The sequence below is a fragment of the Solanum stenotomum genome, chromosome 5 (assembly GCF_019186545.1).
Source record: "Solanum stenotomum isolate F172 chromosome 5, ASM1918654v1, whole genome shotgun sequence".
Classification (NCBI taxonomy): Eukaryota; Viridiplantae; Streptophyta; class Magnoliopsida; order Solanales; family Solanaceae; genus Solanum; species Solanum stenotomum.
The window spans coordinates 40,744,633-40,757,587 of record NC_064286.1 but is presented as its reverse complement, the minus strand read 5'-3'; the positions used below and the strand labels follow the sequence as shown (position 1 = coordinate 40,757,587).

General features: G+C 38.2%; 1 protein-coding gene across 1 annotated transcript; it reads right to left on the bottom strand.

The window, feature by feature from the left end:
* Nucleotides 1-582: 582 nt before the first annotated feature.
* LOC125863976 (telomere repeat-binding factor 1-like) lies at nucleotides 583-1,171 on the bottom strand. Its single transcript, XM_049543934.1, has 3 exons — nucleotides 1,057-1,171; nucleotides 671-887; nucleotides 583-592 (listed from the first exon to the last, which is right to left on the bottom strand). Exons 1-3 carry the CDS (start codon nucleotides 1,169-1,171, stop codon nucleotides 583-585), a joined length of 342 nt encoding a protein of 113 aa, XP_049399891.1.
* Between the last annotated feature and the right edge of the window lie 11,784 nt (nucleotides 1,172-12,955).

Sequence of the window (12,955 nt, the reverse complement as noted above, 5' to 3'; positions counted from 1 at the left end):
CACCATATATGTTGAAGTAAATTTCATGTAGCAATATCTTTAAGACAAAAGGCCAAATAACCCCTTGATACAGCATATAATACTAATTAAACTGGTTTGCATTTAAATTCAATTAGGATTTTTTTTTCTTTTGCATTATCTTTTTCAGGTGGACAAGAAAGCATTTACGTGTAAATTATTTTAGGTAGACAAATATATCTCAAATCTAATATAAAAGTTGTGTGGAATGTTCTATAAAAAACACATTTTAAAGATATATTGTATTCTTTTACATCATAGAGTAACATGTATGCATGTTTGATATAAAGTAACTATTATATATATATATATATATATATATATATATATATATAAAATAACAAAACTACCTTAATTTATATTTCAACTTTGCAAATATTAAATCTATTTTGAATGCAAGTGTAAGGTAATTAAAGTATAAGATTAATATTCATTATCTTTAGAAACTTGTATTTTTCGGTATACTTTAATATCAATTTTTATCATGTAACATATCAGTAGAAATTGTGTAGAAGATTTTGATACCGATTAATAGGAATATATATGCAATGCATGAACCCAAAACTAGTGATATCTACAAGGACAAAGAAATGTACAAGATTATAACATGAGAATGGTGCTATAACAACTAAGAATCCCCGAAAAGAATAACCTTAGGAGAGTTCTTCTTGAACCATCGTTATGTGGAGAGCTACTAAAAGTTGTGGCTGGCCTTGCTCCAGGAAGTTCCTTATGACTTTCAGCTGTCGAGGTAACAACCACAATACTTTCATCTTGCACAGGGGCCTGAACCACTCTTTTCAAAGTCAACCTTGCTTTATCTCTAGAACCCAACCATTTGTCATCACTGTCATGTTTCTCCACTTGTCCTATATATATCACAAAGGTAGATAGTTGTATCAAGACTTTTGTTTAACTAAGTAGTTATGGGGAACATAATACATTGAAGAGCTATACACTGAATAAAATTAATTTTATAAAAAATATTGAGCCAAAACTCTACCTTAAGATCAACATTTGAACACAGATACAACACACCACTATATTCTGGATCCTTAAGAATTGTACGCCATTTGATTGTCCCATATTTAAGGACCCCAACTTTAAGAGCAGATTCTTCTTCATGAGTCCATATCTGGTTAGGTGCACCCATCAAAGGATTGAGGAAAATAACCTTCCAAAAGAACCTTATTAGAAAACCAATTAATGTGTGTCAACTAAACACATACTCAAAGAAGATAGTTGGGACAACAGGTAAGATTGGCGATGAGTTTTTTACATCTGAAAGTTACATATACTTGCATAATCAACATTCAATTATTACAAATCAATGCATTAAGTTATTGTCCATGAGCCATGATCAGTACCAACTAATAGAGGAAATGCAGATGAGTGAGATTACTTGAACAAAATCTTGAAAACGCACAAAATTTTTCAGAAAATGCAACAATTATGTGTCTTCTAAAATCAAATCACAATGATTTGTGGACATTTATTTTTGGGCCGATTTTTTAACTATACAACTTAACAACTGTATTTACACCAAGATAGAAATACTTTTTTTAAAAAGTAGAATTTAAATTAAAAAAAATAAATTCCAAATCAGCCATGCTTATCCCGATTCTCATAAATTTCTCCAATAATTTTATCTTCCCTAATTTATTCAAATATGCTATATATTATCTCCCATAAATAGAGGTTTCCTACCAAAACAAAACTCCCTTTCTCTGAGAAGAACGACTATCAAAAAAATGCATACCAATAATTTCTCAATTCTAATTCAACACAACGGGCGATGGGACTCATCAGGTAATTATATAAAAAATAATTCTCATGGTGTTTTATTACGTAGTTGAATTTGATTTTTTTTCACAAATATCTATTTTGTAATTTTTGGTAGTTATTTGTTTTGTTTAGTTTGTCAATTTTTGTGTAAATTAATTCATACAATTTGGTTGATGTTTTGGATTGTCAAAATTTTGGTGTAATTTCAACAACTTCATATGATTTTGTTGTACACTGATGTGTCAAATTTGTTTTTTTGTTAAAGTTTAGGTTTAATTGGTATGTGTGTGCCGTATGATAGCAAATATTTTATATCAATAAGTTTGTGATATGTATTTCTATATTTGTTTTGGTATGTGATCTGGTATAATTTTCGCTAATAACTAACACCAAACAAATAGCCTGATGTATGTTTTGGTGTATTGTTTGGTCAAATTTATATTATCTCACATATGAACATACGTATATTAAAATGAGTGCAGTAATAAATTATTTAGTGCAATTGGTGGTGTAAAAAACTACAAGTTTGACAATCTATGGTATATAATTAGAACCTCATAAATAAAAATATGGTACATATTTTAGTGTATTTTAAGTATATGAATTGATGTAAATAATAATATGAAAAATAGTTCCTACATTAATTGATGGTAACCTGATAAAATCATAAATTTTAAAAATTGGTTTAAGGGTATGTAATATATGACTGTTGTTTTTTACATTTATTAAATGGTTAAAATATTGGTAAAATAGTTTGGTATTTCTTTGACGAAGAATTTGTTATTTTAAACAGGCAATTACGTGGATTACAATATTGAAAGAGTTATGTATGATCCAACCACCAAATACGAAGGCTTGATTACAGCTATATCTTAACAATTGGGAGTGGACACAACAATTTATCATTTGAAACTCAAGTATTTCGTGAATGGTCCATCTCCACCAATGAAGATACATAACGATATGGGAGTGCAAGTTTATTTAGATCAAGAGAGATGCAATTCAGATTTCTTTTCAAAATATCCTTTATGTGTGACATGTGTGGACAAAGCTATGGAATCCATTGAGTACCAAACTAATGTCCAAACAACACATCAACATATTTTGGAATCCAACACACTATGTTTGACTAGCATGGATCCAATTTTGGAAGGTTATATTGAAGAATCTAAAGGAACTGAAATAATTTCAAATCGTCAACACTATTTGGTGACCGAGGATCAAGTTTATATAAACAAGCAAACTATATCGGAAGTTATGAAACGATATGCATTTCTAAGAGAGTTTTGTTTCATTGCAAAAAGATCAAGTCCTACCTGGTGAATTATTATATATGTTGATTTTAAAAATTACCAATATATTTTAACAACTTAACATGTATATTAATGCATGAGTTTTTGCAGTTACTATCTAAAGTGTGCTACAGAAAACTGTTCATGGGTTTTTAAATCCTCATGTTTGAATAATTCAAAGTTTTTCAAAGTGAGAAAATTCTATGATACACATTCTTGTCCTTTGAAGGACCGGATTCAATCAAAACGACAATCAACAAGTGGTGTGCTTGGGGCAATGTTGGTTGAAAAGTATGTCTATCTGAAGACCGCTTACACACCAATAGACATACAAGCAGTCATGCTAAGGATACATGGTATTTCATTGACATACATCACTACTAAAAAACAGCTTAAAAACGACGGATAGAAAAGCGACGGACGACGTCACTTCAAAAAGCGTCACCTTTTGCCACACTGTCCGTCGCTTTTTAGTAAAAATAATTATTTTTTAAATTATTTTACAAAAAGCGACGGCCGGCATCTCTTAGTCTGTCGCTTTTTTCGCGGATTTTTGCACTAAATAAATATATAATTAATAATTATTTATTTAATATATATAGAGACGCTTTCCGTCGCTTTTTATTAAAAATAATTATATATAAATTAAAAAATAATCATGTTGTCTGTCGTTTTTAATTTATTTTATTTTATTAATTAATTTTAAAAAAAGCGACGGACAACATCTCTTAGTCCGTCGCTTTTTGGTCAAAATATCTAGTCAACTATTTTTAAAAAGCGACGGACAGTGTCTCTTAGTCCGTCGCTTTTTGGTCAAAATATTGGTCAACTATATGTAAAAAAAACGAAGGATTTAGAGACGCTTTCCGTCGCTTTTTATTAAATATCTAAAAGACATATTTCCATTTTCTTATTTTCCTCTCTCTCTTCACTCTTATTCTCTACCTTCTCTCTCTATATATATATATATTGATATGCTCAAATTACACCTCCCTACAGAAGTATAAGCGATCGTTATCAAGTAAAAAACCCAACTTGTAGGTTGGGGTCGATCCCACGAGGAAAATGGTTTAAACTTTACTTTAACCAACAATTATATTCAATTAGTCAAATTACTTCCAGAAACAGGTAATTAAAGGGGGGGGGGGTTTGTTTGTGTGAAACAAATAGTAAGAATTTAATAAGTAATCAGTAATAAAAACTCAATTTTGGTTGTTGTCAAGATAAGAGAAATAACTAGGGTATACGTGTTCCCCACAAGCTCATAACGCAATAATCCTAGTAACAACAATCCTTTCCTAGTGTATTACATGCAAAGTGATAAATTAGGTATCTCTAAATCCTTGGTCCGGCATCTAGAGAATTTCACCCCGCACCTTGGTCCAGCTACGTGTGTATAATTTACTAACCCTTACCTTTATCTCATATTAGACATCATAATCAATGTTTGACTTAGTTATTACTTCGCACCAATCGACACTAGTCTATTAAATAGTATCACACTAAATCTATGTTGATAATTCTTTTCTCGTTGATTACCTCCTTGGTCCGGCAAGTAGCAACAAGGCGAGTTCTAACGCGTGCACTCGTTAAAAAGACTTCTAAACAAAAGAATTATCAATGCATGCAAAACACTATTCAGGAATTGCTTATTTACTATTCATAATTTGTTAATCGCTCATGGTTCCCACAACCCTAGTTGTGGATTTAGTTACCCATATTAGCAAGAACGTAATTCATAGTTTTAGATGAAGAAATCATGAACTTACGTAAAGAGAATAATAAACCAAGAAATTCAACTTGAATTGCAAAGCCAAAGTCTTCAAAACGAACTTGAAAACAAATCCTAAATTAAAAGGGAAACAAATTAAGGAAAGTTTGTTCAGGCACGCGTCTTAATTCCACGAGACTGACTTACAGACCGTTGATGGATCTACGGTCCGTAAGTCCCTTCTATCAGCCAGGACTTAGAAAATATTTCAGCTTCTAAAAATCAGCTTCTCTGAAGTAAACGACGGACTTGCAGGACGGACCGTAGATCGATTTACGGTCCGTCAATCCCCTCCGTAGCTCCACACTTAGAATCTTCAAAAATCAGGTACTGGAACCCTCGCAGTATCATTTTACGGATCAATCAGTATAGTCCGTAGATCAATCTACGGACAGTCAATGGCCACCGTGGTTTCACACTTGGTCAGATTTCCCTAATTTGTCATCCATACCTTGCCTGCTTATCTACGGTCATCACCTACGGACCGTCAATGGACCTACGGTCCGTAGATCACCTCCGTGAATGCCCTTTTTCTGCATTCCTTTCAGCTGTCTCTATACTTCCACGCCTGAACATCTTTCTGGCAAAATACAATAAAAACACATAAAAACCAATACAAAAAGGCCCTAGACACACACAACTTGTAAGTGAAATGTATTAGAAATACCGTAAACTCACGGTATATCAACACCCTCAACTTAAATTCATTGTTTGTCCTCAAGCGACGCCCTACGACTCTAAACGACACTTGAATAGAAACAAGCATTTCAGGCCCAAGCAATCACATGACTCTCTACCCCTCTCACTTTTCAGGTGCAACTTCGTTCTCTTAGACTCGGCAAACTAATCCATGCAGATCAAACCATAACAAAGATCGACCAATTGACACACAACAGACATCTTCTCACTGTCACTAAGGTACCAGCTTTCCGACAATATAACTAGTGCCCTTAGTTCAAACGAAATCCCCTTTTCAAAAAAAATGAATGTCATTCATGGTACAAGGATTTATTCAACACTTACGCTCAAATGTAATTTCAATTACAGTTAGTGCTTAATGCCATAAGCTTGCCCTAATTTTCACTGCTTAGACTCTCCAAACTAGACTCTAGGATCATTATAGGACTTTATTGACTTGTAACGTAGGCTCAGGGTCAGGTGTGGTACATTTGGGTACTGCTTAGTGACTTTCTGCCCTCCTTGACATTACACTAGGCTTTTAACCTCTTTTTGCCCTATTTATGTCATTACTATCGCTTTACCTTCTTTCCCTTAATTTTCTTCAACCACAGATGTGCCTTTAGACTTTGTAGCTCTTTTTACTTTTATTTTTATTTTTCTTTTAGCTTTCAACAAGTCACATCCTTTTCTCCCATTTTTTTTTCACATCACTCTTTTTCATACCCATTTTTCTTTCAGTTTCCTCTTTCATAGCTACCCTTAACTTATGGATTTTCCGTTAGTTGAGGTGCACAATACTGGATGTCGGTTCAGGGCCAAGATTGAAGTTACTTTTTACATTTGCCACTCTCAACTTAGGCTTTTGGCCTAAGTCGAAGTGCACATGTCAAAGGAGGGACCGGGGCCAACATAGTAGATTATGGGAAGGTGAGTTCGGGGTTTAGAAGGAAATGGTTTACTTTTAGGCTCAAAGTTGGATCAAAGGGAGCAGTTATTTCATTTGGTTGGATCTTTCTTTTAGGCAATTTGTGGACTTTTCAGAACAATGACTTATGATCACTTCCTAACCTCTAGATTGAATTATCTTAGCAGGACTAACCAGGCAAGTTCTAGTTTTACACAAAAACTGTTTGAATACTCAACGATTCTCACCCACTCTTGGCACATAGTTTCATTATCAGATTATCAGATTACCCAGTTCAAGTTTCAGCTCAAGTCATGCCATCGAGTTGATTCGTTATTATGTCATACTCAGAGCCAACACATTCCACTAATCATAGCCTACAACTTCTAGCGTACATCCCAAAATCTGACGGGTATCATTTTTCATAAGCCATCATGCTTCTTTCTTTATCATGCTGCTACACATATAATCCTAACACATGCCGGTTTAACAAAAATTAAACAGTCTCTTGGGGGAAAAGAACACAGGCAAGAAAACCCCAAGAGAGGATTTATGAGATGGGTTATTCAGACTTCACCCTATCACTCATAATCCATTTACCCCACCCCCAACAAAAATAGATGCACTTGTCCCCAATGCATACAAAAACAGTAAAAGAAAATGGATTGGGTGAAGCAAACCTGTGGCGCAAAGCGCCGGCGAATCATCAACAAGCAGGGGGTCCGGTTTCCCCGAACCCACTGGAACAACAGTGGGGGCACCCTCAGTAGTGCCCACATCAGCAATCATAGCACCCTCAGTAGTGCTCTCTAACAATATCTCCGCACCATCAGTGGTGCACACCACGTCCTCAAAATAGGCTGAACCTCTGCAACTGGGGTAGAGCTCGATGCCCCTGCAACTCTCCCACGCACCCTTTGCTAGCGCAACTCTTCGTCTACAATTGAGGCCCTCCTTGCCTCCTTCTCCTGCCTACGCTGTCTCTTGTGAGCTTTCTCCTCCTCAGTATGATGAGAACAGTGTCGCTTGCCTTTGGCATGTGTAGGCGCAAACCCTTACTCGGCGGCGCCACTGAATAGAGCGTCTAGCACTGTATCATCAGCCAGTGCAGTAGGTGCAACCTGAGGCTCAATTGAAGGGGCGGCAAGAATGATATCAACGTTGGTCCCGAGGCTGGCTAAGTCAGCCTGCAAAGCAGATAGATCTTTGGCAGGGGCTAATCGCTCGAGGACACGTAATTCAAAAGCATCAAGTCACTTATTAACATCTTGAACCTTCTGGTCCATCATCCCCTCCATCCTGCGCTCCATCCTAGCCTCAGACTCGGCTATCGACTTTTTCATCCACGACTGGATGTGATGCAGCAGTGTGGCCATCTAAGCTTCTAACTTCTGTACTTTGGCCAATGGGAAAATAGTAGCTCCTACTTGTGGTGTGGATCGGGAAGAGCTAGGAGCCATACTAGCTACCTGAAATGAGGAGCCCGGGACAGTATCGATGTGATCTGGGATGCTGAGGTCACCGCCTTGTGCCTGCCTCACTGTATCTGCAAGATCGGCACCAAAGGGAGGTACCTCAACCTAAGGCTCTCTGCAAGGTGCTGCCACATTTGCCTCATCTCCAATAAGGCCGATGTCCAATGCCCCTGTAGGGTGGACTAACTTGTCAAAATGCCAGATCGGCACTGAAGAGTCCCTGCACAAATGAAAAATTAGACATGGGAAGGGGTTAGTAGTGGAGGTCCTGAATGCCCTCTCGTGAATCTCTGCCAGCAGCATGCGGGCAAAGTCAATCTCCACTCTTGCTACCAATGCCGCAACCATGACCGCTCTGTCCCACGTGACTTGATTGTCAGCTTTTTTAGGCGACACTCTGTTCCGTACTAGTAGCAAGAAGAACTTGGCAACAAAATTTAATGTGGCCTTTCGGATGCCCAACCGTGGAGCGGCGACCCATTCCGCATGCTCGCCATCTGCAGCAATGTACCTGACCAACTATAGTAGAACAACCTCTCTCTGCTCAGCGTTCCTCTGAAAAGCACCACTCCGCACGATGTCCCATCTGTAATCAAATTCTGCTGTGTTGAGAGACCAAGAGTGACCCGTAGTAGGACCATAGAGAAAATGTCTAATCGTGGTAGGTGATATGTCCACCGGACAACCTTGAACCAAAGTGGAAGTGAGAGGGTCTTGAGCTAGGGGCTTTGACCGCTTGAAAATTGAACCGCGGAGAGTGGCAGCATATGAAGCATAGAATTTTGGCACAATCTCCTCGCTATACGTCCCTGGGTCTCGAGCCATCCAGTCACACTTGTGAAGGTTGAACAGTCGGTGAATGTTCGAAACAGTGTGCAAGCTCCCCGTGAGGACTCTGTGCTCTTCTGTAATTAGTCGGTCCATCTTCTGTTTGTTGTTTACCTTTTTGGCATCCCGATAAATTTGTCATTGGCCTTCTACACACCACCTATTTAGCACGCCGGTTACTGGAGTGGGGTCATCATTCCGTGGTGTAGGTATGAACTCCGAGCTAGTTGTCTCATCAGACGAGGCTGCGTGGTCATTCTCACCAGACCCTGTGGCTGATTTAGCGCTGGACCCTATAGCATGAGCATACTCAGATCCTGAAGAATGGGAAGATTCGGAGCCTGAAGCATGGGCAGACTCGGATCCGGACATTGACTCCTTTGAACTGGAAGCAGCCCCAGCTTGTGATCCGATCAGTGTGTGCTCCTCATCAGACTGGGAGACAGTAACTACGTAGGGAAGCACCTTCCGGGGGGTGCCTCGAGGTGCAGTGCGAGAAGTCCTAGTGTTGAGAGGAACATATGCTGGATCTGTGTCTGTATCTGTGTCCTCATCGATTAACCGGAAACTAGGGGCAACAGATTTAGACTTGCCCCGTTTTGAGTAGGTGACCAGCTTCTTGGGTGCTATCGTACCTGTAGGAGCGATATTAGTGTCCAAGACTACCCATAAATATACTAAGAAAAAGTTGAGAACTATAAAGGTACAGTAACAAAGTCCCAAAAAAATTTCAGACAGAGACTACAGTGGTCATCCACGGATGTTACCTACGGTCCATAGACTGATCTACGGTCCGTGGATCAGGGGGCCAACAATATAGGTTGCAGATGGAAACCACGGATGTGCAGAACGGTCCGTAGATTGATCTACGGACCGTAGTCCACATTTATGGTTTCACACTTGGTCAATTTTTTTATGTGCATCCAGTTATGAACCTCATCTACGGTCTGTAGATGGATCTATGTTCCGTAGACGGGGTATCGTGGATGCCATCTGTGCCAGGTTTCAGCCATTCTTTACTCTGATCATACATTTTTGGCCTTATTTTTCAACATTAACGAAGTCTCATCATGCATATCAACATTCAATTATGCTAGTTCTTCATTCTTAAGATTCCGACTGATCATTTTACCCAACAATTTAGACTAGTTTTGGAACCCTAAGTCGAAACTTACATATAGACTTACTATCACATACAATAAGGCTACAAAATCACTATCTATCGTTCCAAGGGCATTGTAATTTTCAAGTTTATCATGTAATTTCATCTAACAATTACCCAAGGTCAAGATCCAACTCCCGACTTTCTATATTCAATCTATGAATCGAAATTCAAAGTGAGGGCAAAGTCTATTACCTTACAAGCAACGAGGAGTGGGGTGATTGCGTGACAACATGAAGCTTAGCAAGACCAAGGAATCACCTCTTCGCTTCTAACCAAACACCGGACCCTTCTAGTGGAATATGGAATGGGTTGTATTTGAAATGGAAGGGAATTTGGGAATTTATGAAAGGGATGATATTACGGGGGAGTTATGGAGTGATTTAGGGAGTTTATGGGATGGTGGAAACAGTTTTGGGAGTAATGGAGGGAAGTGGAATGGTTTAAAACATAGGGGTTTTTAAATAGGGGGTCTGGGTTGGGTCAGACAGCTTTTGGGTTTGGACTCACGAGATCCCGTCTACGGTCCGTGAATAGATCTACGGTCCGTAGATCAGAACTGTAGATCACTCTTACACTTAGAAAAATTTACAGGCTTACCTGGGTCCGTAGACCTCTGCACCAGACCATTTTCTGCAGATTTTTCGTGGTTTACCTGCACATGTAGCAACCAATAGGCTATTATTATTATTTTTACATTTTCTGGACGCTTTTTAGACACGGACCCTATACTAATTCTAGCCAATTCTAAGAACTAACATACTAAGAAACCTACCTAAATTGATACAAAGAAGCAATAAAACAAAGAAAAATTACTAAATGAAAAACAGAACCGTATCGTTGGCTAGATTGTACATCTTGGGTTGCCTCTCAAGCAGTGCTTGATTTAATGTCGCGGCACAACGCAAGTGTCTTGATCAAGATTGTAGGCCTCAATCACTTCTTGCATAGTTTCAGCATTTTTCAGATAAATCTTGATCATTTGCCCATTTAACATGAACCATATTCCATCCCTATTTTCAAGTTCAACCGCTCCATGAGTGAGCACTTTTGTGAGCAAAAATGGCTCGGTACATGATGTGAAATTCCCCAGCGGAGTCACCAAGATCAGCAGGCATGGTATTGAGAACAAATCAGGGAAATCTGACCAAGTGTGGAACCACGGGGTCCATTGACGGTCCGTATATTGATTTACGGACCGTAATTTTGATCCGTAGAATGATACTGCGAGGGTTTTAGTACCTGATTTTTGAAGATTCTAAGTATGGAGCTACGGAGGGGATTGACGGACCGTAGATCGATCTACAGTCCGTACTGCTAGTTCGTCGTTTGCTTCAGAGAAACTGATTTTTTGGAAGCGAAAATATGTTCTAAGTCCTGGCTGACGGAAGGGACTNTCCATGAGTGAGCACTTTTGTGAGCAAAAATGGCTCGGTACATGATGTGAAATTCCCCAGCGGAGTCACCAAGATCAGCAGGCATGGTATTGAGAACAAATCAGGGAAATCTGACCAAGTGTGGAACCACGGGGTCCATTGACGGTCCGTATATTGATTTACGGACCGTAATTTTGATCCGTAGAATGATACTGCGAGGGTTTTAGTACCTGATTTTTGAAGATTCTAAGTATGGAGCTACGGAGGGGATTGACGGACCGTAGATCGATCTACGGTCCGTACTGCTAGTTCGTCGTTTGCTTCAGAGAAACTGATTTTTTGGAAGCGAAAATATGTTCTAAGTCCTGGCTGACGGAAGGGACTTACGGATCGTAGATCCATCGATGGTCCGTAAGTCACTCTCGTGGATTGAAGACGCGTACATAAACAAACTTTCCTTAATTTGTTTCTCTTTTAATTTAGGATTTGTTTTTTATAAATAGAACATGTAAACCTCGTTTTTGGGGGTTAGACATTATTATTTTAGTTTTACTTTGTGACTTTGGAGATTAAGTTGCAACCCTAGCAATTATTGATTTCCTACATTCGTGTTGAAGATTTTGGCTTTGCAATTCAAGTTGAAATTCTGGGTTTATTATTCTCGTTACGTAAGTTCATGATTTATTCATCTAATATTATGAATTGTGTTCTTGCTAATATGGGTAACTAAATCCAAAACTAAGATTGTGGGAACCATGAGTAATTAACAAAGTATGAATAGTAAATAAGTAATTCTTCAATAGCGTTTTGCATGCATTGATAATTATTTCGTTTAAAAGTCTTTTTAACGAGTGCACACATTAGAACTCGCCTTGTTGCTACTTGCCGGATCAAGGAGGTAATCAATAAGAATTATCAACATAGATTTAGTGTGATAATATCTAATAGACTAGTATCGATTGGTGCGAAGTAGTAACTAAGCCAAACATCGATTATGATGTCTAATATGAGGTAAAAGTAATGGTTAGTAAATTATACACACGCAGTCGAATCAAGGTGCGGGGTGAAATTCTCTAGATGCCAAATCAAGGATTTAGAGATACCTAACTTATCACTTTGCATGTAACACACTAGGAAAGGATTGCGATTACTAGGATTACTGAATTATGAGCTTTTGGGGAACACGTTTACCCTAGTTAATCTTCTCATCTTGATAACAACCGAAATTGACTTTTGATTATTGATTACCTACTGAATTCTTGCAATTTGTTTCACAAATCCCTCCCTTTTTTTACTTCTTGTTTTCGAAAGTATTTTGGCTAATTGAATATAATTGTTGGTTAAAGTAAAGTCTAAATCATTTTCCTCGTGTGATCGACCCCAACCTACAAGTTGGGTTCTTTACTTGATAACGATCGCTTATACTTCTTTAGAGCGGTGTAATTTGAGCGTATCAAATTTTGGTGCCGCTGCCGGGGAAACTGGCTTTTAGATTTATTTTCAACTATATTATTGAACGTTAGTCAAATATTTTCTAATTTTACTTTTTCCCTTTGTTTTTGTCTCTCTCAGGTTCCGACTCTAGTGTATGCCAAGTACACGGTGCCAAGCCGAACCACTTACTCCGTACGATCCAAAGTTGAACAGAACTTTGCGAAGAATG

Coding starts and splice junctions, on each gene's coding strand:
- LOC125863976 (XM_049543934.1), bottom strand. CDS start 1,171: ATGGGTGCACCTAACCAGATATGGACTCATGAAGAAGAATCTGCTCTT. Junction 888..1,056: donor TAAGGATCCAGAATATAGTG/GTGTGTTGTATC, acceptor TGATATATATAG/GACAAGTGGAGAAACATGAC.